At 39.0% G+C, this 25,833-nt stretch overlaps 1 protein-coding gene across 1 annotated transcript; it reads left to right on the top strand.

Annotated features, from left to right (window-relative positions):
- The first annotated feature begins 71 nt into the window (after window positions 1–71).
- Window positions 72–14,990, top strand: gabrg1 (gamma-aminobutyric acid type A receptor subunit gamma1). Its single transcript, XM_053434580.1, has 9 exons — window positions 72–148; window positions 7,871–8,031; window positions 8,677–8,744; window positions 9,737–9,957; window positions 10,254–10,336; window positions 11,788–11,925; window positions 13,214–13,366; window positions 14,430–14,632; window positions 14,709–14,990. The coding sequence occupies exons 1-9, from the start codon at window positions 72–74 to the stop codon at window positions 14,988–14,990; spliced, it is 1,386 nt and encodes a 461-aa protein (XP_053290555.1).
- Window positions 14,991–25,833: the final 10,843 nt, after the last annotated feature.

Genomic DNA, 25,833 nt, shown 5'->3' with positions numbered 1-25,833 from the left:
TCCCCACAGCTCCCGCGGACACCGACAGGCTCGTTCATCCGCCGTGGAGGAGGAGGAGGAGGAGGAGGAGGATGAAGCGGCTCTTTGTCAGGACTTTGGAGGACAAAGCCATGAACCCCTGGCTGCTCTTCGCCCTGCTCGGGCTCTGGTGAGTGTGTGTGATCGGTGGGTGTGATCGGGGATGATACATGTGTCTAGCATTAGGGAGGTTTGTCACGGTGAATGGCTGCAGACGTTAATGCGGTGCTGTTGTGTCATTGTTCCAGCGTTTTGTGTTGTACCTGTGATCACAGCTCGGAGGTCCGGGGGCCTGGGAGGGAAAACATCTGAGGTTCCTGTGCTTCATGGAGAAATGATCAGTCAAATGAAACGTCCTTGATCAACATGTCTTTCTAATCTGTGTGATAGCCGTTGATCTATTGAGTGTGTGTTGGTGTTACACCTGCATCGCCCCTTAGCACGTTTCTGTTCTCGTGTCAAGTGGGTGATGATGGATGTTTCTTCTGTTTGGAACCAGAGCCCTGAGGGAACCTTGTCACTTGGTCACACAGGTGTGAAGTGTGTCCTGGAGAGGACCGACCCACTGCCCTGCATGTGACAACTGGGTCTGGGTATCATCTGATAATCCCTCATGTGTAACTATAAGACGAAAAAAATATATACTTTTGCACTCAGAACCAAAAAACCAAAGCATAAAAACACAAGTCACGACTATTGTTTTTTTGTTTCAAACCGAAAAACAGGTCCCAATTTTGTTCTATAAATACCTTTTTTAATTTCTCATTTAGGACAAAAAGTACAGTTATGCCTAGACAAAGAAGCACAGCTGAAATTTGGGGGAAAAGTATAAAAAAAAAAAGGGTAGAATATCCCTGCTAAGCAAAGATTTGGACAGGAATACAGGAACGTTACCTGTTGGGCCGGACTGGTATTTGTGTCAGTGTGGCCAGTTAAATGGGTTGACGCAATCAGGTATGAAACAATAAATATAACGTAGGCGATGGCATTATGCAGACATAAGTAAAGTCTGACGCTGCGATTTTCCCGGCCGAAAAATGGGTAAGGGTGGTACTGAGCCATCAGACTGGACCCAGGAACCCAATGACCCGGGGACCCAGAAACCCAGGGTCAGCTGCCAGGGCAGGAGTGGCCACACCCCCACCATGCATGTGGTCCTGACGTTAAATCCCTTGTGGTCTTGCAATAATACATCCTAATATATATAATTTGAATGCATGTTAATATCTTCTCTTTAGTGTGCAGATGTATTCTGATTTACAAAAAACTGATCCCCCCTCCGATAAAACATGCTCTGCTTCCTGTCGGTTCACTGTCCAGCTTCACTGTGCAGGTCAATTTATGTGCAAAGTTTTCCAGAGGAGGATCACAGAGGACGTGTTAACACACAGTGTAAATGACCTTGTTTCGAGTCGAATTTGAATGTCAGGGCTTACGGACACTTGGATGACACGAGCGGACATTTTATGTTTGTTTCTGTTGTTTTCAATGTTTGACGACAAGGTCACTGTTTACTCTAATTGTATTGGATTTGGCTGCAAAACAGATGTAGCAGTGAGGTTGTTCAAAATCAACCCTGAGCTTTAATGTGTGAGGTCCACACAAGACGTGTGTGTTTCAGTCTCCCTGGTATACTGTTGGACTAACTCCATAACTGACTAAAGCTTTTCATTTTATGCCAAACAAGGATGAATAGTTGAAAATCCAGCATGGTTCTACTTGCAGGTTTGACCCCTACATGTCCCCCTGTTCTCTAAAATGATATCCGGCAGAGGCAGATGGCCGCCGACATTGAGTCTTGTAGTCACCAAAGTGTGCTCATGTGGGAACTATTGGGTTTTCTATAATTGTACAACCTAACTATGGAAAGTGCCTTGAGATAATCTATAATACATATAATTTGGCGCTATACAAATTAAATTGATTTGAATATCCAGTATATACAAAATGTAACTATTCCCTTTCTTGCTTATATTAACCTTAATATCAAAATCAAATAAACACCTCACTCAATGTGCAACCTCTCTAATTCCTAATGGACATATCTCTACTAAACCATTTCACTACAGAACAGCGCCCGTTATTTGCACTTCTCTGCCTAGGTTTTAGACATATTGAGACTGAGTCGCTTAGAATGACACTTCATTTATTGTAAACAACTTTGCTGCTTAGACTCCAGCAGGAAGTAGAGCACCATGCAAACAGTCATATGAATCAAGTAATCGAAAGCAGCCATGAGAAGATGTGGATGTCCATCTCTGCATTATGGGATGCACTTGGTCAGCAACAACACTTCCTGTAGCATACAAATGATGGCAGCTACTCGTGCATTTCCATACTTTTTTACTCACCACAGGTGTAAACAGTTGTTTTCTGAGTTACAGACGCCTTTCTGACAGCTGAAACTAATCTGGCCATTTTCTTCAGACCTCTCTCGTCAACAAGGAATTCCTCTTGCTGGAGGTTTTTATGTCTTTTCTGTCCATTCTGAGTAAAACTCTGGTAAAAATCCAAGGAGATCAGCAGTTTCCGAAAAAGTCAACCAAGCCTCAATCATGATACGTCACTGAGATCAATTTTTTCTAATGTTTGATGTGAACATCAACTGAAGCTCCTTACCTGTGTTTGTATGGTTTTATGCATTTAACTGCTGCCACGTGATTGGATCATTGTGCAATTGCATAGTGTAGGTGCAGGTGTTCCTAATAAAGTGCCCTGTGAGAATAAAATACCAACCTGAGTCCCGTTAAATTCTGTGTTCTCTTATTTCTTTACCAACCCCCCCGACTAAATATACACATACACATTGGATTGTGTCATTCCAGTTGCTGAAATGTCCCACAAAAAGAGCTGTCAGCTTATGGACCCATTGTGGCTTGGATGACAGGGGCATGTTGGTCTGGCACATACATTTAAAGCTACTACACTGTAAATTTCTCACTAGCTAAACTCTGATTAATGTACTGTTAGAACCCCTTTCTCTCCCTTTTGTTCTTTCCTGCTTTGCAGTTGCTTCCAGCCATAAATCGTTGCTGTTGACACAGTGAGGGAAAAGTTGCTAAATTTGGGGAATCGACTTGTGACTATGATTTATCAGTGTGAGACTGAGAAGACTGGGCAGAAATTATTATTACTGTCCAACCCTCAGATCGCTCCTTGCACCCCCCCTCCACTGCACCACAAGCAACGCACAACAAATACATTTTATCCAAATCTAAGATGGGTCACCTGTCTTAGAAATCGACTCAAAAACAGGCTCAAATCACCTTGTATGCACAGCTTAAGGTACACACACACACACACTTTAAATGTTTACCTTCTAATAGAATATGAAAAACATCATCCACTGCAGGCACATCTCATTGATTAGCACACTGCTGTGTGGTGAACTGACTGAACCGCAGTGGAGTCAGTGAGTCATGGCAAAAAGTCTCCAGTGTTCCAGTTGAATCAACCTTCGGCATCGAAACAAGAACATTCAGATGTGTGACTTTAAGCTTCAGCTGAGCTCAAGCGGCCCCGTGCTGGAGGCTGTGACCCAGGGTGTTATAATGAGCTTCACTTCCTCTCATCGCTCCCATGTAAAAACTACTGGCTGTAATGACAGAGTAAAGAAACTCATAACTAGGAATACAATTGTTTTCCACATGAATGTCTCCAGATCCGGCAGAAATTCATTTCTGAAGGTCAACATTACCATTTGTACCTGAACTGACTTCAGTAAACACCCTCCATGGTTTATAGAGCCACGATCTGCTTCAGTTTTCACCTACTGTACCTTTTGAAATTGCCTGCACAGTTTTCTTATGCTAAGGAGGATTATTAGCAACAAACAAAATGATTCAAATTTGCCGAGATCGTCCGGACATTCTCTGGAGGGGCTGTATGTGCAAACGCAAATGTCTGACTCAGAGCCTCCGCACTTATTGCAGACTTTCGGAGGAGCTGATGTGAGAAAAGTATTTACCACTAGCAAGTGGGGGGGGTTTTGATGAAGTTTGAAACAGGCAAACAGCAACAAACCTTCTCTGGATGAAAAAGCAGTTCCATATAGGTAGAAGACACCTACAAATATGTCAGGAGAGGTTTCAATCAGGGCAGACGCTGGTGTTGATGGGCTGTAAGGTCCAGTCTGAATTTCTCGTGGTGTATCATTGAGGATTTGCTGTCTTTCCCCCTTTCAGGTCATAAGAGTGGAGGACATAATAACATGAAATGCTGGCAAGAAATAAAATGAAAATGTGTATCAATATGTTCCACAAATAATCAATATGTTTTAACAAACTGCAATGATTGTGTTGTTTCGAGATGTGAATTATTTTACAAATTTTTCAACTCTGTGGTGCTATGACAGTAGCAGGTAGTAAACACATTACCTGCTTAAATCTGAACTTTATCACACAGAAGAGTTTGTAACACTACTCTTGAAATTACCTAGAATTAGTTTGTTAACATATAAAAGCAAAGTCTGGAGGAAGAGGCAAAAGCTTTTGTCAGTGTTTGACCTCAGAGTGCACGCAGGGAGCCATTTTTTAAAGGTAGCAGGTATCAGAATAAACTTGATTCAAATCAAACTGTATTGAAACATTCAAGGGTCACAGATACAAACAGGCAGCGACTCTAATGTGTTACTTGTCTTTAAACTGTTTCTTATTCAGGTTCTTGTAACTGGCTAAATCTATCAATTGAGAGTCTTGGCAGGGAGGGCCATCTATGCTTCTATGGTTTATGAAGTTGTTCTTTAGTTATTCTCTTCAAAAGTGACAATCAGAAAATGAAGAAATGGGCTCAGTTTGAAGAAAATGAACATAACAAGCATTTTTCTGACACAAAGAGGATTCATAAAACAAAGAGATGAGACCAATTGATTGAACCTGATATGATAAAAGAAAGTGACGGTACCAGTGGGCGGGAGAGTTCTAGAATTAGAGAGTTGGATTAAATGGAGCAGACTGAGCAAGTGATTGTATCTGTGGGATGTGGTGAACACGGAGAGGTCGAATCCCAGCTGAGCTACCCATTGTCTGCATTTCCAGTGGGTATGCGCCATCGGGGTGCTACTGCCGATTTCACAGATAAGCTGCAAGTTGTAGGTTCTAGCCGTCATGTCCACTCCCCAGCAGCGACAAGGCTTTTTATTTTTCAATTTATCCATTTCCCAAATAGACACAGATTCAGATGAGTGTTGAATAACAGTGTGCTGGGTTACTGTGACATGGTTGAGGTCACATCTTTATATCACGCCAAGTCGCCAGGTCTCTTCACAGAATCAGGTCCGTGTTCATCAAGAGAGAAGAGCAGCTTGGAACAGACTGAGAGTTCAGCCATGTGTAACTGCCTGGCAAAGACCCAGCATGGGAGGACAGTGGGAAACACACACTCGTACATGATTCTGAACAGTGGGGGGGTGGAGTAAACAGAAACAGTACTCAGGTTAAAGAATTATTAATTCATAATTATAATGACTCAAGGTGAAGTAAAAGTACTCATAAAAAAGTACTTGAGTAAAAAGGTATTTCATATAAGTAACTTCATTAGAATGTATTGCCTTCAAACAGGATATTAAGAGTTAGTTACAATGTTAAGTCCGCATTCATTTTCATTTTCATTAATAAATTGACATAATCAAAACTAGGCAAATACCAAAATACATTCTGTTGAGCACTGTTTGCTTTAAAATATCAAGATAAAAAAACTTCACTAAGTCCTTAGAGGAAAAGCTTGGATGCAGCCTGCATTGTGTGTGCACATGCATAGTTTCCAAAACAAACATTGACAATTTAAAATAATTAATGCAAGATAGGATGCAGACATTCCAAAATATATATAATATTCCATTAATTTAAGCAAAAAATCTATGCCATATAATATACATCTTCAAAATTAGTTTGGGGAAGGGGAAGAGCACCCATATGTAGAAATGGTGTTGTTTCAACCAGATAAAAGACAATATATTCAAAAATTCTATCAATCCCTGCTGGAGTGGATTAGATACAGTCATTCAAAAACAATATATTCCACTAAATAAAGTCAATTTTCCATCTTTTGAAACAAGGTCTCGCCAGTTTTCTCAAGGTACTGTGCAGTTCACAGCTGAACAGATAATCAAAATGATCTTTCATAACAGTTTTAATGACTATCTGTTGAATATGTCACAAACATAAATATTTGCAACACTTCCCGTACCTCTTTTAAAGTAAAAGCACTGCAGTGTTTCTGCTGGTTTAACAAGCTTTTGTAAAAAACTTTGGTTTTGTTTGATCAAGATGTTTAGTGTTATTGGAAAATAGGAAGATGCAGAGTTTCATAATGTACTTGCATATAGAGTTGTACCTTTATTCAAGGAAATACAGGGATCATACCTGAAACCTCACATTGCAGCAAACATTTATCGTTTAGAAACCATGCCAAAGTAAAGGACACATTTCGGTATATGACTAGTGACAGTTACATTGTTTTAAATATACATATATCGCTTTTATATATGCGGCAGGTAGAAGTAGAGATAGAGACAAGTCCACATGTAAATTAAGTTGCATTTAGGCTCGAGTACTTTTCAGAAGTCAAGAGTTCACCACCTGTCTGTCAATCACACATCAGGAGAGCGGCAGCACTTTCGGTCTGTCTACAGAGGCTGCACCCAGGCAGTATCAGAGACCTTTTAGAAGTGCTCAGAGCCTAGTGCACAATCACTGTGGTTACATACACACTTAACTTGGAGGAAAACAGACGGTGCAGACAGCTGCAGGGATTAAACTAAAGCTCATTTGATTCATCAGAAGTCTCTGAGACCTTTTGAGTGAAGACTGCTGAACAGCTGAAACACCTCAAGGGCTTCATTATACAAATTCTAAATAGAATTAAGTGCATTATTACACACTGCAAATTCCCCAGGGCCCTGTACCAGAAATTGGTGCTAAGTAAACTGAGTTTGTGTACCCTGAAATGAGGGGAACCCTGGGTTTTCAGTCCCAGCACCTGAGATCTCTTTAACAGTTCACTGTGCAGGATTTAATGACATCCAAAATTGTAAAATCACAGCTTACTACATACAGACTTAAAGACACAATGACAATTATATAGTTTCAGGTGGTGCAGCATGCAGAGGCAGGAAGTTACAATAATTCTGCCGCGGAGATCACATGTTTTTTTTCACAGCTCAAACATTGGCGTCGGCCTTCATGACCAAAAGCTCTCTTTACCTCTTTCTTGGTGTCTTTTACGTGTATGGCATCGCATTTATATCCTAAGATATTCAGTCTGTAGTCTTGTTGTGTTGTTGTAGTTTGTATTTTTGTACATTTTGGGGTTCTGTGGACGATCTCCTGCTGTGTTCACACAAGCTCTCACTTGGACATTTGTGTTCAATATCACAGTGCATTTATTCATTGAATGCCCTTGAGTAAATTTTTTAATGTTAAATAGACATTTTAAAATAGACAGTTTGAAATATACGATGAGTTTCGGTCATGGATCTATAAACTTATGTTATATGTTCATCTCTCAGTGCCAGCAGCACTTTGTCCCCATCAGGTTACAGCTGAACAGATATATCTAATCATATGTTCTAATAAACAGGATTTCAGCACTTGAGCACACATTAAAAAAGCCAGATGTTAATCCTTCTGGCTTCACTGAGTTTAAATAAGTTGATAGATTTAACTCTGGTCAGCTGTTCTGGAAATTAAACTTGGAGTTTCCAATCTTGGGGTCCATAGACTAAGACTTCAGAGCTTGTTAGACCTGCTTCGTGGAACAGACCCCATGATGAATGAGAAATGACAGAAATCTCAGTTCTGAAGTGGGATGGGACTTTTTCAAATTTTTACCATGTTTTTTTCCTACTCCACAGTGCAGCGCTTTCGCCCATAAAACAGGAAGACGAGGACTATGAAGATGTGCCCATAAATAAGACCTGGGTCTTATCACCAAAGGTCTATGAGAGCGATGTGACTTTGATCTTAAATAAACTGCTGCTGGGCTACGACAACAAACTGCGCCCTGACATCGGAGGTAAGTCAATTTATTCTTTATTTCACAGCTACATAGGTTTCTTTTGCTAAGATAGAGATTCAAGGTTTTCTTCACAAAATATTTGAAGTCTGGCATCTCTAGACCAGTTTGCATTTACAAATAAGAGAGCCATCAGTTCATTTTCAGTTTATAAGGGGTGTTATCAGCAGTCGCAGGGCAGACCCACAACTAATCAAAATACTGTTTCTATGGTGGACTTATCAGACCTCTCCACATCAGTGGCACCCAGCACTGGTTGTTGAAGAAAATGCTTAACGACACTCCCATTGGGTGCTCATCTGTCAGTCATTGTATCAAACCCACCCCATTTTTCATAAGTAATTGTGATTAGCTCGACCCCTTTAAGGATGGATGTAAAACAAATAACGACAAGCTTGCTGATTGGTCTGTTTTCCAGGCTTCATTATATAATTTGTTAAATTCCTTAATGATAATATAAAAATAATATAACAGGAATCTGTTGGCCTCGAGGAAAGTGTGTGCTTTGTGATTCTGGGCTATACACATACATTTTGACATGTAATATGCTGTTCTATGCTATCGTTCACCTTGTGATATATGATAATAACGTCAATTAAAAACTATGTTCTGTGTACGTTGATGTCTTCCTTCTGTGAATTTCAGTGAGGCCAACAGTGATTGAAACAGCCGTGTATATCAACAGCATCGGACCAGTGGACCCCATCAACATGGTGAGACTGCCTCCACTGACGTCCTGTTAAATCATTTTATTCATTAGGATTCATCCTCTGGGGACCTTGAATGTCTGTACAATAATTGAAGGCACTATATCCAATACTCATGTGTGACAGTTGATTTAATGATCCTTAACACATGACACAACTATTTAGAATTCCACATATTTTCTCCAATAATGTGCCACCTTGAGCTACTGAGGAAAACTGAAAATCAATTTCCACTGAAATGTCCCTTAAATATTATAAAATTTCTATACACTACATTATATGAATATGAGGAGCTGGTTTGGCGAGTTTGACAGCTCGTGGCACTTTTTTCCAGTTGATGCCATTTAACCAGAATTGGGTGCATTATGATGACATAACAACCAAAACTAGATTGGTAAAAAAAATATAGAAAACTTTTTTTCACATTTTTCACAAACAAAAACGTTTTTCAGTGGATATTTTAAAAGCATGATTCGCTAACATCAGTCATATCAGCTAACTCATATTCCATTGCACCTGGTTGCATTTACCATTATTGAAGTGCCTCTGAGTTAAGAATTTAGATTGTGTGCTTCAATTTGTTGCATTTTAAAATGTGCCATTAAATACTCAACTAAAACATTGTCAAACCTAGTGTCACTAGAGTAATGGATTCAGTAAAGGGCTGATTTCATTGTCTGTATGGTAATCACAAATGTTTGTAGAAAAGATTTGTTTTAGCCCCTCAAGTCAATCTTCATATTTTGACCCAATAATTGTGCTATATGAGACGTCAGAGTCTCACTGTAGAGATTAGAATTGATCCTCAGGGGATGATTTCATGTGAGTCCATCCATTGGTTGGCTCTAGCGTCTCTATTAGAGATTCTCTACGGGCTGGAGGGATTTCTTAGGTAACAATTTAAATATCTTCTTGTATTATAAAGCTATTGTAATTTTATTATAAAATGTATATGTCTAGCTGACTGTATCTGCATGGATTCCTTAACTCTGTTGCAGGAATACACCATTGACATCTTCTTTGCCCAGACATGGTACGACAGCCGACTGAAGTTCAACAGCTCGATGAAGCTGCTCATGCTAAACAGTAACATGGTAGGCAAAATCTGGATTCCCGACACATTCTTCCGGAATTCACGCAAATCCGACGCCCACTGGATCACCACTCCTAACCGCCTCTTGAGGCTGTGGAGCAATGGGAGGGTCATGTACACACTAAGGTAGGACTCTTCTGCAGCCAGGTTTCAAATGTATTTAATGTTGATGTGTCAGCTCTTGAAATATCTTTGTCGTCTGTGCAGCTTTAGTGTGTGCATCTGTGTTTTTTGTCATTTAGTTCTATTTTAGGTCACACCAGTTTAAACATTGCACAATCTAATTGTCATATTTATTTCTACATTTGTTTGAATATTTACACAGTGAACAAAGTTCCTTTGCTATGTGCAGTCCCACTTGGGAGGGAATCAAACAATGCTGAGTCTTGCTTTTTTCTCTGTCACAATTCTTTTTTTGTCAGGTTGACTATTAATGCGGAGTGTTACCTTAAGCTGCATAACTTTCCAATGGATGAGCACTCATGCCCCCTGGAGTTTTCAAGCTGTAGGTGGTCAAACATTATCCCCTTCCATTTTCGAACCAGTCATCTCGACCTCAGCTTGCCCAGAGAGAGGGGCTTCCGTGTGGGCTAGCATAGAGCCTAAGCCCTCGTTTCTTCTCTTTGCAAAACGACCCATCTGCTTGAGGCTGCCCTCTCCAAGCCTGTATCAATCAATCATCAGCTCCATGAGCATAGAGGAGGTCACCCAGTCCCATTGGCTCTGACAGACTTAATGCATTATGCACCCTCTCCCAATCTGATTCATGCTGTCTGTGTCATTCTTCATTTGTCTCCTGCATTGTGCTTTAGCCTCTCATGACACATACCAGTGAGAAATGCAAAGACCATTCCATGGAGTTGAGAGCAAATGTCAGGACCAGTAAAGTCAAACCAAATATCTTAAAATGAGCACAAGTGGTAACTGTAACTATGGCTTTGTTCATACCTCCCATTAATGTATGTCCAGGGTGATCCGTTCACAAGTGGAGTTTATTATGATGCCAGAGTGACAACTTGTGATCAGACTTCACTTCACCACTCTATACAGCTAAACATGTACATAGTTTCTAGTGGCAAAGAACGGAGCCATCTTGTTTTTTTCTGGTGGCAGGAAGCAATTCACTTCCCATGCCTCGTCTGCCGAGAATGTAGAGTAGAAGAGATTTCACTGAGTTTACTCCTTGGTGTGTTCCAGGTTAATTAAATGATTTAGGATGCATTGCACACTTATATTAATTATATTATTATTAATTATAAGATATACAGGTATATATCAAAGTTATTTTAAAATGCTTGTGAACAGAGCCAGTTTATGTAATTATAGAATGCAGAAGAATCATTAACAAAGACACATTTGTGGACACAATGATTAAAGAATGTTGCCTATTCATCCATTTAATTTTGGAAGGCACTTAAATAATATAGTTTAGGTTTGAAGACTCACAAATTATTTCAATCTCAATTTAGATTTAGATTTTCCATCGATTGTGGAAGCGATATAAGCTCATTTCAAATAAAATACTGAATCTGAAAAAAGCAAACTAAACATAACTAAACATGTAATAATTTATATAATAATATAATCAAAAATGATTAATTAAATAAAGAAAAAAGGAATTTCCCTTTTCAGGTAGAGCGATTACACTGTGTTACCTGAGCAAACCTGCTAAACACTATTGCAGGAGTGCCTGTCAAAGCTTTAACATACCACATGCGTTAGTACACGGACGGTTATTTGCATTTGAAGACATCTTGCTCATTTGTAGAAATTTCATGAGATTGGGAAGGTCAGCTCCATCTTGAATGCTCCCTTTGCTTTGCCTTGGTGCATTGTTCACCCGTGATGTGCAGTGCTCTGAATGACCGATGTGAGCTTCCTGTTACATATCATAGGCGTTAGTAAGGCTGCTAACTCATCTATTATGTGACTGTGTTGGGTTTGGGGGTTCCGCAGATGGTTATCCTAAGAATGAGATCATGTACCGTTGGCAGAGGCGAGCGGTAGAGGTGGCCGACCAGCGGTACTGGAGACTCTATCAGTTTGCCTTTGTTGGGTTGAGGAACAGCTCTGATGTGGCACACACCCAATCAGGTGAGATCTCTTATAGTTCAGCCAGGTCACACACATATGGTCGAATGTATTGGTACACTTAAAAAAGGAAGAAATTCAATTATATCTCAATAAGGTGAACATGAAGAAAGTAACTGTTCTGTTTCATATTTAATAAAAGGAATTAGTCTTGCAGCCTTATCGTAGAATAAGCAGAAATTCAGCACTATTCACAGCTTCTTTGATTTACTCTATAACAAACCAATTGTGAGGCCCCACGATTATGTGGCCCTATGGGGGGAACAACATGTTAGATCACTGACCACCACTGACATGAAACAACAACAAAAAGCCTTTAAAACAGCACAAACCATAAGGTTTATTAACACCACACGACAACACACACAATGTTAAGATCCCAGGTTGAGGCCCAGCAGGACCAGCAGTCCCCACACTGGAATTTTCTCTTCTGATCCTGACACAGGAGTTTTTAAAGAACCTCAATCCACTGGCCAGGTGCACCTCATTGGTAACTGATCTGGGTGGAGCTAGAGAAGAGATAAGAAAAGGGGACACAAAATAGGAACACATCCAGCGGTAACACCAAAGGCCTGCAGATATATACGACAAACAAATACTTAGTTCATCACCTTCCTATGTAAATGAGTCAAAAGAGTCAAAGGTCATGTGTTGTGGGATACCACAGGGAAATGAAAGCCAAAGCCTAAACCTTTTTCCTTCTAAATTAAAATTATCAAGGTCACCAGATTTTATAGTCAAAGTTAGAAAGGTCCAGCTAACTGCTATGGACAATTACATTTAACTCTTAAACACAGCATTGCCTTTCTGGCCAGAAGCCTTTCTGGAAATTTTATCAGAGTATTTTTAATTATGTAGCCACCTCCTGTTACATCACAACACCTTAACAATAAATGACAATTGGCTCAAAACAAATGTAAAAGGGTTGTATTAAAACTCCATCCACGAACACATGTTGGCCCTGATCAGATTTGTTATTATCAACTGGCACTAAAAGCTCATCTTTTCACATCTGACATTAAAATGCATCTACATGTGCCTCCACTTATGATTGCATCCCCCCCACCCCCACGCGCTCTATATGCAAATATACATGTACGTCATTTCACACTATTAAAAGAATATGGACACTTCCCAATGTGATCTCAGCGAATGCATCTCAAATACATCCTCACTGGGTTTTCAGTGTGTTCTCACCTTAACTGAAAACTACTGTCTGAACACTCACTTATTTACGTGGGATTTTGGAAATTCTTTGATATCTAGATTAACCTTACTGTTCAATTTCCAGGGGAATATGTAGTCCTGACCATCTTCTTTGACCTGAGTCGAAGAATGGGCTACTTCACCATCCAGACCTACATCCCCTGCAGCATGATTGTAGTCTTGTCCTGGGTTTCCTTCTGGATCAATAAGGATGCCGTCCCAGCCCGCACGTCTCTAGGTTTGATATATTCTCTAAGTTATAAAGAGTTTAACTGAGTCAAAGTAAACTTATATAACATAGTAATCTTTGACAGTTTAAAAGAAAAAAGGTTGAAATCTGCAGTAGAGATGTATGTATTTGTTGTTTTCCCTGCTGTTCTTATTTTTAAAGGGCTGAGCTGTTTGAATGAGAATGTGATGTGATAGGTTGGTTGTATTCAAATCCCCACCACACAGTCATAATAACAAGCTGAATTGATCAGAGCTATAATATTCATAAAAGCACCTAAAGGCAAGATATGACATTGTATTGAATTCATTCTTCTTTCTATCCATGAATGTTTCCTGTGGTGCTGGCTGCCACATAACCCTAAACAATGTCCAGCCCCACACTTAGATTCTCCTCCCTTTCCTCCTAACGCACCTTTGGTGAATGTAGCCAGAGAGCTCAACTTTAACTTCTTTAGTCTGTAGGAACTATACGTAACTGTTCAGACGATTAACGTTTTCAGGGGCTGATGGTCCAAGAGCATTGACATATTATTGAGATTAGTCTGAACAGAAGGGAGAGTCAGGAATTTAGGAAGCTATGATGTCTGAAGCAATAATGAGGACCTCAGTTGTATCTGCATTTAGTTGTGGAAAATGTTAGCCATCCAGTCCTTAATGGCAGTCAGACAATCTAAATTAGACATATTTTCAGCCATATCAGGTATCATAAATAGTAATGGACCAAGTATGGAACCCTGGAGCACACCACAGGTGAGACCAGCAGTCCCTATAGGGCCCGACTGACCATGAAAAACTCCCATCAGAAAGATAGGAGATGAGCCAGTCAAAGGCATTCTCATAGACTTCAACCTAATCTCTGAGCTTTTCGATGGCTTTGATCTACAATATAAATACCAGTGACCGTGCATTTCACTTGAAAAGACATTCAATGTCTGTTCAATGTTGCTTCATTGGTTGCATTTACTTTTTCACTTCAAAAATAATTTAAGTATGTGAGTGTGCCAGGGGTGGCCAACCATTTGCATACAACTGTGTTCAAATATACCATGTCTTTGTGATAATCAATTTAGGTATCACCACAGTGCTCACCATGACGACTCTCAGCACCATCTCCAGAAAGTCCCTGCCCAAGGTTTCCTATGTCACTGCCATGGACCTGTTCGTCTCTGTTTGCTTCATCTTCACCTTCGCTGCCCTCATGGAGTATGGCACCCTGCACTACTTCACCAGCAACAGACAGACCAAGAAGTCTAAAGCCAGCCTTAACACACAGGTACCCCACACTTCTCTTCTTTCTTTTATTGATGTCATTCCCTTTTGAACCCAATGAGTGTGTAACACCTCCACAGCAGAGAGCGTCCAGCATGGTGAATATCCGACCGGGAACGTCCCTGCTGCAGATGAACAACATTGTGCCATATCTTGACGAGGATGATTTTGATTCCGAGTGTTTGGACGGAAAAGACTGCACCAGCTTCTTCTGCTGCTTCGACGACTGCCGCTCAGGCGCCTGGCGTGAAAACAGGATGCACGTACACGTTTCCAAGATTGATACCTACTCACGAGTATTCTTCCCCACCGCTTTTGGCCTTTTCAATCTGGTTTATTGGATAGGTTATCTGTATCTATAAAACCAGTATTAGTCAGAAGGACAACTGAAGTTTAACATCTGCAAACATTTCACGGAAATAGAAATGTTCACATGAAAATTATGATAAAAAGGTCAACTAAATTAAAATCTGCACCTTTTTTTTTCACCTGCCAGCAGTGAGGTATGGCAGCACAACAAAATTCAGCCACTAATGGATCATATGCCATTAAGAACAGAATGGATATTCATTGTCCCCAGTCCATAATCCGTAATGATTAAAATGACCCTCTGACCTTACATCCATGAAATGTTATAGAATCCCAAATGTAGTAGTTGTAGAAATATCTATAATACTAATTGACATATTGTTAACTCATGTAATTTAGGGCTCTGTTGTGACTGCAAAAATTTGTGCATCAAGGTGGTTTTCTTAATCTTTAAATATACCTTCGAGACTTGAGGAAAAACATCTTATTTGCGATTACATCTCCTACTTTCCATCGTAAAAATCCATAGATCAATATATTCCCTGCCACTTTCCCACTGTGGCAGCCAATTGGAGAGATAGCTTAAACATCCATTGTTCCCACATTCAATCCCTCCAGCATAATCTGAGTCAACCGTGCTAAGAAAAATTCACAGGTAGATGCGTTCAAAATGCAGTTAAACAATTGAACTTCCTCCCTTGAATGTAGAGGACAGATAGTAACACTGTCCTTCTTTCAGATATCTGAGACCCTCACTCTGTCTGTAACATTGAGACCCAGACACCCTGCAAAGCAAACAATACTTTGGGCTACTTGTGGCACCAGTCTCATTCTTCTCAGTCATTACCCAGAATGCATAGCAATAAGCAACTACTGCAACACAGATTATTCAATTAACTGTGGCCTTCATCTTCAGGCTAATCGCATGGCAGTCCGGCACAATCATAAACCCTGAGATTCTTCATGTCCTTCCCTTGTGGCGTTGAGTCTCTACCAACCTAGATGGGGCAATGCATAGTTTCCCAGCCTCATGTTCTGTGTCTGTACGAGTCACAGCACACTGAGCTTCACTTTGTGCTGTACTGGTGTTTGTGACTGCACCATTACAACCGAGCTCTAAGTACATTTTTCAATAGCAGTGGTTCATAATATAATATAATGGATCTTGATCTTTAAGGTTAGCTCAAAACTGTGATTTGCTTAGCTTAAATGCTAATGACTTCTGTAGCGATCATGTTTTTTATTTAAAAAAGAACAACACGCCAGCATAGTCTGTCACTTTTACGGATTCTGATTCATTAACCCACTCATGGCAGCTCTATAGCCGACAAATGTTTGCAGAAGTAAAACTCCATTTTAAACAGAGGAGATATTGCCATCAAAGGTTTATAAAACACCCCAAGTGTTTACTCTTTGCAACTGTGCTAGTGACATAGTTGAGAGGCAGGAGAGATGAGGTGCATTGAACTTTGGAGCTGCAATAAGGAATGGAGGGTTGTTGTGCCCACTCTTAAAGATCTACTACCTGATTTTATTATGGAGTCCAGGAGTTATAATGATCAAAAGTGAGTTTTGGGGAGTTCTGTGACACTATTGGTCAATGGAACAAAACCAGGGGACATATCTTTATATATTTGAACAACTTAATTGTTCACAGGGCTCTATTTTTCTTGGCAGCAGCTCATAGTGTTAAAATGATGGAGGTCAAACTGGGCCAGTTTCTGATCAGAGGTGAATTCATGGAAGGAATTAGTCAAATCGTTCAAACAGTGAGTGTAAATGAACGGCGATGGCTGTTTTTACCAGTAGCCACATTTTATACTGAATAAAGTTATAAAAAAACTTATAGAATTAGCATTGATACACTTTAGAGGGAGATGCTAAATGCTGTGTTAAAATTGAGAACATCAAGCTCTAAATTGTTCATTTCCTTTTTGGGAAGGATTGAGAAATTGAGATGTCCTTTAGATTATAGGTCTCATAAATTACTTGAATTTCCATTTTTATGGTTGTGTTGCATGTAAAAGGCTTACAATAATGCCATCATGCAACTATCTGAAACAAAAGAGATAGATACATACTGATGTTTATCCAGCATACCTTGAAATTGCTGTATACATGTTCAATACAATGTCTGAATTGCAGCTGTGATTAGCATAGAGTCAATAACAAAAGGAGCATTTAACTATGATAGACTTCAAGCTTACATTTTATACAACATCCTTTACTTTACAGAGGCAGATGTTCAGAAAGTTGTCCTGGAGTTTGAAATGTAATACTTTACTCTGGATTATTGGTGGAGATGATCAGGTCAAATCTTTTAACAGATTATTATCATTTCCTTCAAGATTCTTTTCACCAATTATAACACCACAATGTTTCACAGCTGTTTACCACTGTTGCCTGACTGACTCTAAATTCAATTCAGAACAAATCAACTGTATGACACAGTAGAGTGGACAGTGGAATCAATCTCAGTTGAAGAATGATTTGTAGGTTTTGAGTTAGTTTACAATTTGTCGTTTGTCGCAAGAGGTCACCAGGGGCTGCTGTTAGTCATGCAGCTAATGTTGGAAATATTGATGATTTAATTGAAGGAAATATAATTATTGTCTCTGCTGAATAAAAAAACATTCATGTGATATGTAGTTAAGGACGAAAATCTCTTAGACAGGGCAGGATACCTTTGTTCATTGCTCTACGATAAGTGCTTAAACCAGCAGTTAAATAGTTATAGTCATAAATGTGCCATCATCAAATAATATGCCTTTACCAACATTTGCTTTCTACATCAATTTGAAGTTGCGAAGCATTTCCTGTAGTTAGTATTTAGAAAGAATGATGGAGTGAACCCCTAAAACAATACTACTCTTTTTACATCTTCTAGTTAACTAGCATCATCATACCCTGCTAAATCAACCAGGTGAATTCTTCTTCAGGTATTTTTCTCATGCTTCTTAAATGTAGTAATAGAAATGTGGCACCTGCAGACAACACAGATACTAAGGGAGAACAGAATCATACACCAGCATTGGTCCATTAAATGACTGCAGACGAGAACTTTTCACATACACCAAAGAAACTGACGGACACAAGTTTAGCAGTGTGTCCTAGATGTCATGTTGCATTTTGTCTAATAAACGTATATATAAAACATTAGCTACAGAATAGTCTTAACCTGGAAAACACCATTCCCCCATTGACAAGATGCCATATTTCTGCCAAGTTTATACAAATAAGAAGTTGTCATAATCCACATTTCATTCATAATTATTGTCTGATTTGTTATAGATGTAAGTATCTAACAGGGAATGTACGGAAAGCCTCATCAATCTATGCAAACATGAACATTGTTCCAGATGTTACTAATCTCTTTTTCATTGGTGTTAACTAGAGATATACAATTTATGACATTACTTTCTGTCAATGGAAATAAAGTAACAGTAGAAATTATTAAGAAAATGTCCATAGTCAACCAATAAAAATATGACGCACATGAGGAGTACTAGATGAGGCCAAAATGGCTTTACATGGCAACGCGTAAAACATGCCATTCCCCATGTATGGCAGCCCATCGCAGCCATGCTGGAAAAAGAAAAGACTTTTAACATCTTAGTGTCAGTAGGCGATCATTCTCCTGATAAATTATCAATTCTGCTATCCTATCTCAGCCATCCCTCATCCCCTATGAGAGAGAGTATTGGTTCCGCTTGTAACCCTTATACAACTAGATGCATTATGCGATATAATACAAAAAATTGATTTCAGGCATCTAGCATACCAGTTGTCTTGATTAATTAATTTCCTTGTAATCATTTCTACTAGTGCTCACCACTCTGCTGCTCATAGTTTCTCTTCTCAAGACAAATATTGACCCCATTCACTGATTAAAGGCACTTTAAAATCTGTTATTTGGATAGAACTTGAACACTTGAGACAGTCTTTCTCACAGGTGAGGAACGGCAGGGAAGGACTGTGGTGGATGTTAGGCCTAAGGTTCTGATTGGTGCCAACAACTCAAACTGAAGCTGTAGCAGGCTGGAGACACCACGGCTCACAGGGTCCAGGGAGAGTTTCCTGCTCTCTCTGACAAATGAATACTATGGTCTCTCTCAATCACTTCGATCCACCTAATTATCATATAATAGCATCAGGCCTGAGTTAAAGGTAGAGTGTGTATAATTTAGTGACATCTAGTGGTGAAGTTGCATGTTGCAGCTAAATATTTGTCTCCTTCCAAACATGAAAGAGAACCTGTGCTAGCCTTCAGTTGTCATAACAACTCAAAAGTTGTTTAGTTTGTCCAGTATGGGCTACTACAAGGAACATGGCAGCCTCCATTGAGAGGACCGCGCTCCGACATCATAGCTGTATCTGCACTGTTCCTGATTGTGATATAGTGGTTTTACCGTATAGCTTGGCCAAATCCTGGAATAAAAGACTACAAGAGAGTACTCCTTAGAAACTTCATCCCAACAAAGAAATCGCAGTGCTCGCTCAAACTGGTGATGGCATGAGGCAGTCATAGCAACATTTCATTTTACGAGTGTCAATTCTTACATAAATAAAAGATGAAAGTCATGACTTCTATAAGTTTGGTGTGATCTTAAATAAAACAAAATAAAACAATCAAATTATGTGATGTAGCAAACAAAAGAACAGCAGTAGTAAAAAATGTAATTGTTTTTCGAGTGGAAACAGTGTTTCTGTTTGATAAAGTTTGGGTTTTGTTACAAAAAAAAAATTATAACTGAAATAAACGCAAGCTGACATATAGACATACAGTGACATAAAAAACAAAAGTTAATAAAGTAAAACACAATTTGTCATGCATATAGTTAGGAGATGATACATTTTAATATAAGTTAAATTCCATTGTGTTAAAAAGAGAAACTGGGAGCAGTAGATGGTTGAGTTCGATATAACCCTGTTATGATTATATTATATAATTTGAATACTGAATTTATGTGTCACATTTGAGTACAAGTTTAACTGTAATTTTTTTAACCTCTTTTAATACCGATGCCTTTATGTGTTTGTGCAAACTGAAAATAGCCAATCATCTTTTTAAAGTGAGAATTTATACCAGGTTCAGTATCTCCACCAGTGCAAGGTTATTGCAATCTATTCCACTGTACATTAGATTTGATAGAGTTTATTTTCCGAGTGGAAAAGTTGCCTTGGACATCAAAGTGTCTGCAGTATAAAATTGCAGCCATAAACAACAAACACATCCGTCTGACAATTGCACAATCACATCTGTAATAATCATCAAACAATAATATTTAACTTCACCAGAGGATGGTTGATCAAAAGTCACACAGAAGTTCCTCTTACCTCTCCCCGCCTCTGTGGCCGTGAAACCCCTCAATAGGTTTCACTGATTCCAGTCACATTAATCTTTTAATTGCCCATTGGCAGCAAAAACTAATTAATTTGCAACTGAGAAATATTCATTTTATGTAGCATTCAAAGCAGGCTTGGTAAACCCGTTGATACTGTACCAAAAGGACATTATGTAGATAACGCTTATAAAAATGTAATATTGCATTATAATATCGTGTTGGTCATATATATTGCTCTTATAAGAATTTTATTTTCAAAATTATCAATGCAAGAACTATTTCTCTTTAAAAGGGCCTTTGCCCAAATATCGTAGCTACATCCGCTGATGGGGTTGGGGTTAGTACTAATTTCCTCTGCCTCCCTCCTGGTAGGATGGTCCAGTAGTTTCTATAGGGCCTTCAGTTTCCCAGCTTTAAAACTCCTCTGTCTTGGCTTAAAATTTTTTTGTTTTCATGATCTGTGTTTAAAAAAAATATAAAATGCAAGTTTATATTGCTTTTCAATCTTTGTCAAGTGCAACTGAAATCATTCGTTTAAATGTATTCAAAAGTTGTATTGTCAGACATTATGTTCCATATCCTTCTTTGTAGTTAGCCGACGACTAGAAATCAAATGCTGTATTTATCAACCTCAAAAATGTGTTCATGTGAACTTGACAGCAAGGTTTTTTTTAATGATGATGCTACATATTGCATTCAGCTCAAGCCATAAGCACATCGATCACCTGTGTACAATGTCATTCTCTGTAAATGTTGCTCATGTTGTGTCGTGACTACTAACTCAATACACTGTGAGACAATAAAGCAGTGCCTGGAAAAAGATGAAGTGGTCTATGTTTGAAACCGATGTCCGACAGGTGTCTGTTGTTGATGATTAAAGGTCCAGTGTGGAGGATTAGTAGCATCAAGCAGTGAAGGTGCAGATCCCAGCACCTTCACTGCTTGATTCGGTGGGAGTTGTATGATTAAATAACTCACCTGGTTTGTTCATAAGGAATAAGTTTCAATCTAATTTACTTATATAGCTAGAACTTCACTAAACTTTCCTGAAACCACATAACAATATTTAGATTTGAAATGTATTTGAATCATTATCTTGATCATTAACTTGTCCATGTTGGGGTTAAGAAGAGCCAACATGGACAATGCTTACATTCAAGTTGTATTATTAATATCATTGTATTTTGTTATGATTCTGCACTTAGAAAAACGGGCTTAGGAACATTTCAAAGCCTCCTTATTGAATGACCTCTGTCTGCACTACAGCTTTTGGCTCAGCACACAGATAAATTAAATCATTTAAAGCACAAACTTGCGTTGATTCTTCCGCATTGCTTAATGCCCCACTATGTACAGCCTACTAAATCCATGATTTAGTTTAAGATCACTTCTAGGTTGACTCACCACTGCAAATGATTCTCAGTCCGATATGTTGTTCTGTGCTTAGCTGCACTTCAATAATGTATGTCAACTTGGCACTATAGCAACAGTGCTTACTAAACTGATCCACAATTTAACTGAAAATGCATGTCTGTGTGGGTGTCTTAGGTTCGATTTGGCACATGAAGAAATAAGACTGCACTTCTGTTAACAATTACTCAAACACATTTGGGGCTGTTGGTAACTTTAAGCATATGAATGGAGCCTTTGGAAATTAGTTCCCTGGCACATGTCTGGAGGGAACAATACAAAACACTCACTCTTCTCCAAATAGTACCCCAGCTGCCTGTTCACAATGTCAGGGCTTTGCACAAACATTGCTGTCAAACTACTTGTAATTTCCTCAGTGTTCACTTTTTTCTTGATTCATTTTTAATTGAAAAATAATGATGAAACATTCAGGAAAAGGAAACATTTTCTACAGGCAAAGTCAGCTGTTGGGTGCATGACTACAAAAATACTATTTCAAAGCTGTGAGCTATCCAAAGACCCTTTGAGGTTTCTTTTGTTGTTCAGCTTCCACATCCCTCGAGTCGTGCCTATTTCTCTCCTTCTTCTTTCCCTGGAAGGTACCAATTAGCATGTAAGCTTAATGGGAGAAGGCAGTAGCGGCTGATGAGGCTGCTGACAACAGGAGGGTACTAAAACTGTTGTTTCTTGGTGATTATGGGGTATGAAGTTGAAAAGCTCCCACCTCATGGCAAGCAAATGAGAGTGCAGTATGAACCCTTTTTAGATTAGATTAGCACAGAAACGTCGTAGGACCACTGCTCTTCTCATTGTGATTGAGGTCTATTGAGGTTTTCACGTGGCAAATTTGCTCATTTTTAATCTACTAGTTCAGGGGTTCTCAAACTTTTGCTAGCTGGGCCCCCCCTAACCAGCTTTCAACCATTCAAGTGCTGGTGTTATATTTGTTGAAACACGGTGTAAGATTGAATATGTAAAGGTAGGTGTTAAGGAGAAAAGGGCTAGCTGCAGTTGGAAGAAGTTAGCTAGCTAGAAGGCTAGCTCTTGGACCTTGCGGCACGCTGGTTGAAAATCACTGGGCTACATGACTTCACTACCAGAGACGCAAGAAGAAATCAAATATATATTTTACTATTAATGACAAAATAGTAACGCATAGTGACTTGGACAAGTAACTTTAATCTGATTACTGGTTTGGAAATAGTAACGCGTTAGATTACTCATTACTGAAAAAAGTGGTCAGATTAGAGTAACGCGTTACTAAGTAACACGTTACCGGCATCACTGGTGCTGACCATGCCTGCAGTTACTTTAATACTCGGAAGCGTACGTTCAACTCGCGTTTAAATGATAACACTCCTCTTTTGATTGGTGGATCAGGAACGAAACAGTATTTGATTTGTTTGTGTCAGTCCAGCCCCTAGCATTTCACCACTGAGGGAGCTTTCACTAACCAGAGACAGGTCATCGGTCGTTTTTTTTCTGTCTGTGACATTGCGTCCCCCCTGGAGAGTGTAACCCCCAATTTGAGAACCACTGTACTATTTGAATCCTAAATTACTCTCACATGACTGGGTCAAACTGAGCCATCGGTTCAACTTGAACCAAAAAAATGTCAAACACCCGACTCAGACATACTGAATGGCAAGAAAATGTCAGCCACATTAACACTCCTAGCAATCCCCTTATCTTGGAGAAACACTCGAATATCACGGGCGGAACAGGATTAGGGAAATAAAAAGTCGTTCTACTTTAATAATTTGTATTTGTATAGCACTTATCTGAACAAGGTTACAAAGTGCTTCACAAAAATCCATGGCAAAAAATCTATTAACTAAAATAAAAGTAAATGACCTATTTTCTGAAAAGGTAGACACTTCCAAAGAAGTCTAGGCCCCAAATCATAGCATACATTATCTCAAGGAATTAACATTGCAATTTTGAGAGCTAACAATATTATTGAGAAACTCAACAGTTCCCTCAACGAGCAAGCACTGATTACCGTGGAGAAAAAATACTGCCTTTTGACAGGGTGAAACCTCTAGCAGAACCAGACTCAATGTGGTCGGCCATCTACCTTGGCCAGTCGGGAACTTGTGATCGGAGAAGAATGGGGGAGAGAAGATGATTATATACAGACAGTAACAAAACTAATTCTGTTTAATTTTATGGAAAACATAAAGTATAAAATCTTAATTGCAGATAAACCAGGTTGGATGAACAAAAAGGTTTAGAATAGGCACTGCACTAGTTATTGTAATTTTGCTTTGGCAATCGGTAAAGTCCATTCCCACATTTAACCCCAAACAGTTTGGTTTTAAGATGAGTTTGCTTCTCGTATCAATACAAACACATTTTTCGTACAATTTCTAACAGCTTGACCTGGAAAATAAAATGGACCCTGAATATTGAATATTCGTACAGATTAGGAAAGAGCTACCTCAGTGTTTTTTATTTCAATCAGTTCATTCACCAGTCAGATCTGGTTAAAATCATACGTGCTTCTCAGATGTCCTTCCTCAAAATAATTAGCATGAGTAGGTTATGTGTTTCCATCACTGTCAGTCACTGTGGAGTCAGACATAACTAATCTCCAGAGGGTCAGAGGTGGCGGTGGCTCAACGTGCCTCTGGAGGCTTTTCTCTTCCCACTGCCTGAATCAGATGAGGTCGGTGGTCGTGTGTGGGGGAGGCTGCTATTATCGGTATTCTCTGAATTGTATGAATTCCTTTGAAGGTGACATGCTGTGCAAGTGGCTGTAGCACTCCAACATTAGAAGGAGACGCGCTGATATTAAAAACACAATCCTTTTTTTAAGTTTTTGGAACACAGCACTTGACATGCACGGCTAAATTCTGACAGCCATGCATAACTTCCACTATAAGCTTTTGGAAAAACACTTGATTAGTTTATCTTCTATCCATAATTGCATATTGCAATTTGACACTGTTCTACTGTTTGCATTTCACTTTTTACTTTACTTTTTTAATCTTTTATCTTTTATATATTTTTATTTTATATATTGTTTTTTATAGTTTTCTTATGTGTGTTGTATTTATTGTGTATTTTAATGTTCATTGTATGCACCAATAACAAGAGCAAATTCCAGGTAGGTGTAAACCTACTTGGAAATAAACACCTTCTGATTCTGATTCTGATTCTGATCTACCCACTGATGAGTTGCAGTAAATGGCTGATTAACTACAGCTCTGAACGTGATCTTGAACGGTGCAGCACCAATTCTTTCTGTCTCCCTCCTCTTCATTGATGTACACCAAAGCAAGGTCTGTCACATACTGAAGAAATGCACACAGCATGACTGATGCATTGCTCTCATGCCTTAATGATTTGATCTCTCGTGACTGAGGTGTTTCAAGTGTGAAAATAAAAACAAACAGTAAAAAAACAAGGTTTTCATTTTGATGAATATTAAGTAGTAGTAGCATTTTAAAAGGAGTGACAGGAAACCTGTGCAATAGTCTTGGACTCATAGTAAAAATGGATTGTTGACAGAGTCAACACAGAGACTCAAAGCATCTGGAAGCTGTTATTTCTGCAACTGCCAGCTGAGGGGGCAACTTCACTGGTTGCAAAAATAAATCAATTTCTATGGAGGTCTATGAGAAATTGACCCAACTTCTCACATGATTTATAACAATAATAAACATTCTTCAAGCTAATGGTCTCAATTGCTAGTTTCACATTAATTACACTTCACTTAAGAATGATGTATGTTTAGTAAATTATGGTCCAATTTAGACAATGAAGCTCCGTGTCTTGTGGCTTGGTTACGTCTGGCAGGCGTTACTGTATCATGCACGGTGACTTTCCATTCTCTCAAGACAGAGGAGAGATAGTAATGTGTCTACGCTGTGATCCATTATTTCAGGTCATGAAGGTAAACAGTAACAATTTGTTTATCTACATTTTCCCTGTTAAACTATAGGACATTGTAAGGAGTCCGCTGTTCTATTTTTCAGTTAGGTACTTAAGCCTGGTTTTCTATTGCCAAAATAAGCCTGCCATTTAATATCACAGCAAATGTGAATTGCGTACATTGTTAACCAAGCTAGCTAGGGCAAGAATTAGTCGACAACTTAACGTTTAATAAAGATGTTTGTTTTGATGCGACACATGTGTT

Source organism: Pleuronectes platessa, chromosome 11 (genome assembly GCF_947347685.1).
Source record: "Pleuronectes platessa chromosome 11, fPlePla1.1, whole genome shotgun sequence".
NCBI classification, from domain to species: domain Eukaryota; kingdom Metazoa; phylum Chordata; class Actinopteri; order Pleuronectiformes; family Pleuronectidae; genus Pleuronectes; species Pleuronectes platessa.
Note: the sequence above shows the minus strand (reverse complement) of the source record. Positions and strands in the feature narration are given on the sequence as shown.

Coding starts and splice junctions, on each gene's coding strand:
- gabrg1 (XM_053434580.1), top strand. CDS start 72: ATGAAGCGGCTCTTTGTCAGGACTTTGGAGGACAAAGCCATGAACCCC. Junction 149..7,870: donor TTCGCCCTGCTCGGGCTCTG/GTGAGTGTGTGT, acceptor CCTACTCCACAG/TGCAGCGCTTTCGCCCATAA. Junction 14,633..14,708: donor AAGCCAGCCTTAACACACAG/GTACCCCACACT, acceptor ACACCTCCACAG/CAGAGAGCGTCCAGCATGGT.